This window comes from Oncorhynchus clarkii, chromosome 21, assembly GCF_045791955.1.
Source record: "Oncorhynchus clarkii lewisi isolate Uvic-CL-2024 chromosome 21, UVic_Ocla_1.0, whole genome shotgun sequence".
NCBI classification, from domain to species: domain Eukaryota; kingdom Metazoa; phylum Chordata; class Actinopteri; order Salmoniformes; family Salmonidae; genus Oncorhynchus; species Oncorhynchus clarkii.
The window spans coordinates 10,720,901-10,724,416 of NC_092167.1; the positions used below are offsets into that span (position 1 = coordinate 10,720,901).

A 3,516-nucleotide genomic window follows, 5' to 3' on the forward strand; every position below is an offset into this window, starting at 1 on the left:
AGTCAAAGGGTGGCTACTTTGAAGAATATCAAATATTTTTGATTTGCACACTTTTTTGGGGTTACTACATGATTCCATATGTGTTAGTAAAATATTAAGAAAAATACTTGAATGAGTAGGTGTCCAAACTTGACTACTACTGTAATAAAGTTAATTCTAATGCCCACTAGGCGAGAGCAGTGATCATTCATGCATAATGTCTCACACTCACAGAAACAAATTTGCACAATTTAGTTTTTTACATTTTACTGTCTTGTAGGGAAAACATTAGAATGTAGTTCTGTTAAGATATTCCTTCAAATGAATGAAGTCCTACAAATGCTAACTTTAATCTCCTAACAACTGGGGCCAGTGCAATGTTAAAACATGCTGGTCTTATTCTTTTACTAAGTGCATTTTGTGACAAGTATCAAAGTTAAGATCCCTAACTTGTGGAAGTACCCGTTTCTTGAGGAACTGGACCGTTTAATCATGGCACAAAATAAACTTGGGTTCTAGTCATATTTGAGCTGACTGTTCTGGGAGGAAAGTAGATGAATTATAACTTCCACCAATAGAACCCCACCACTCCCTCCACCCTCTTTATCCTTCACCCTCCTTATGTTATGACCTAGTTGGGTCTCCGGTTCAGCTGACGGTGTGAGAGATGATCTTTCTCTCATTATGTAGACCTCTCAGAGATTTAGATCATGCACAAGGGCACTAACCAGCCAGCGATGGTTGACTGAGTCATTTGTATGCAGGCAAAGGGCATTTTTCATCGTCATTCAACCTCTTGTGAATTCCGACAACAAAGAATGCATTTAAAGCATGGCCCTTCAGCATTGCTAAGATAAAGATTGTCTTTATACAAATCTGGGCTAGAACTTTTGAGAGGGCTCATGGCTCAGTTCCTATGTGGCCCTTCTGCAGACTCTAAACACTGTGCCTCCGATTGTGGATCATGGCGACTATGTGGGTGAGATCCAAGGTCTTCATCATCACTTCCATGAAGTCTTCGTCAGTGTGAGCCCCCGCCACAAACTCCTCCAAAGACAGCTCCCCTGATGGGTAGAAGACAAGGTTAAGAGGTTTTTAACCTGAAATGGAAAGGGACAGAACTCACAACGCTACAAGTCTGACAAAAAAAGAAGTGGACACTCGCCATCTCCGTTGACATCTATCTTATCAAACACCCGGTTGGTGAACTCCTCCGCATCAACTTCCTGGTTTTCATTCCCATTGATTGCACGGATAGCCTGAATAAGACAAAAGGCAACAGTTAGCCTGCATGCCTTTGTGTGAGACAGATTCCATTGTACAGCACTGCATTACTGGACTGGTCTCTATACCTTTATGATGTTTAGCAGCTCACTTCGATCAATGCACCCGTTGCCGTCCACATCATACAGCTTAAAGTACCAGCGGAGCTTATGTTCCATTTTACCCCGCATCACCAGGCTCAGAGCAGCCACATACTCCAAGAAGTCTATGTAGCCATCCTGTAAAAAGGAAAGCGTGTTAGTTGGAACACCTCTTTTTACCATCTCAGATTATCTCAGTCATCTCCTCAAGATGTAGGTGATCATGTTCTGCTTAGAAGATCCATTATCAGAGATGATAACTATGTATAATCTCTGGGGGATTATCTTCACACTGATCTGTGCCAAGGCCGTGGGAACACCTACAGATGTAGGATCTTAATTTGATCACCCTGTTGCAGGTTAACTTTCCTGCAATGTAAGACTTTTTAAATCTGTAGTGTATTTGAGGTTTAAAAAGGCTTCTGAAGTTTAATTTCCACTTTGACATTTCAGACTTGATTTTCTCTCATGAAAAACGCATCAACCCCTTCAAAAAAATGTCCATTGATTATAATCCACATAATTCACATTTCCTGTTGATATAGGATTATTTTCCTGCTGTAGAAAACTGGCTCCCATTTAAGATCCTACAAAATTACTTGGCAGCATTCGTGCCCTCTGGGTCAACCCAAATGAGTCGCACTTCCCTCAGCTTTACACTGACACCCTCCCTCACTTAACTATGGCTGCGTTTACACTGACATCATCTTCTTTTCACTAATTGGTCTCTGACCAATCAGATCAGCTCTGAAAAAGATCTGTGATTGGTTGAAAAGAAATATCAGAATTGGGCTGACGTGCACAATCTAAGATTGGATTCTGATTAAGAAGTGCAGTATGACAGGATTCAAACATCCTGTTTTATAACACAATTACTGCACTGTCCTGAAGATCTGAAAATAGCAGTTAGTCACTCAGTTCTGTCCCCAGGGAATAGTACCATAGTACCAACCTCCCCAGCTACACCCATAGAACTACTAGCTACTGACAGAAATGGGAAACTCAAAAGACAACGGTCTATTCTGGCACACAGCTCTTGAGATCTGGACATTCCTTAGGCTTCAATATGATCAAAGAAATTGCTTGAATCTCCCTTATAAGTGAACATTCAATATTCTGATCAGTGTAACCAACTGTTCACATGCATCATGTTCCGTCATTAAACTTTCACATAAGTTATTACTAATTTAAATCAGCTGTCTCTGATGCTGAAATTATTGAATTGATTCTGAAATCAACCAGAATGTACTGGAGAGTACCAGAACCTGGTGCTGTCTTTCTAAAGAGAATAGTAGATCAACTCAGACCACACTCCTACCACAGAGATATTGACAACTTGTCTCTCAAAATAATCCTCGTACTAAATCGCATATGAATCCAATCCCAGCCTATTATAATATTATAATCAAAGGTGACAGGGTTACTAAATATAGTTGTGTAAATTGAGCCTTAGTACTTGTGAGACGATTAGCTTCTTCAAACTCATCTGGAAGACTAGTCTAAACAAAACCCTTGGATTCAAGAGATTCCCTATGTTTAACTGTAGATACTTTCTGGTTTAAGATGTACACTTTTTAAAATGTACTTTAGCGTTTGGAAATGGAGAACTAGGGGTATTATTTGAGTATTGGCATTATGACAATACTATATATTTAGGTGCACTTGTAATTAGTGCATACATTTACAATACAGCCAATCATATCCTTATACATACCTCTGTTGGTAAGGTGTCCCCTTCACCATTTTGAGTGTGCCTGAGGCGTTCCTACTTTGACATAAATGTAACGCCTATTTTAGCCTATAGCATCCCCTTTGCAAGCAGCCTCGGTTCAATGAATGCCGCATCGTCTTACCTTGTTCATATCGAACGTGCGGAACATCTGCTCGATGTAGGCGTTGGCCTCAGCATCCAGTCCCCGGAGCCCAAAGAACTGCTTGAACTCATGCAGGGTGAGCTGACCCGAAGGACACTCGGTCATGAACTTCTTATACCAGAGGTGCTTCTCCACCGCCTGGAGATCTTCCACGGTGGATCCTGTAGCGTTACCCATGTCTGTACAGTCGACTGACTGTTGTGAAGTGTCGAAAGACGGGGTTGGCGGTCGACTTAAGAGCCCTATTGGTCTACTGTGAAGCGGAGGGTATCGCTCTTCACAGTCACACAACGATGGGA

The 3,516-nt window shown here is 41.3% G+C and overlaps 1 protein-coding gene across 1 annotated transcript; it reads right to left on the reverse strand.

The window, feature by feature from the left end:
- Positions 1-229: 229 nt before the first annotated feature.
- LOC139378518 (guanylyl cyclase-activating protein 1-like) lies at positions 230-3,516 on the reverse strand. Its single transcript, XM_071120758.1, has 4 exons — positions 3,197-3,516; positions 1,332-1,481; positions 1,145-1,238; positions 230-1,043 (listed from the first exon to the last, which is right to left on the reverse strand). The coding sequence occupies exons 1-4, from the start codon at positions 3,392-3,394 to the stop codon at positions 916-918; spliced, it is 570 nt and encodes a 189-aa protein (XP_070976859.1). The 5' UTR covers positions 3,395-3,516; the 3' UTR covers positions 230-915.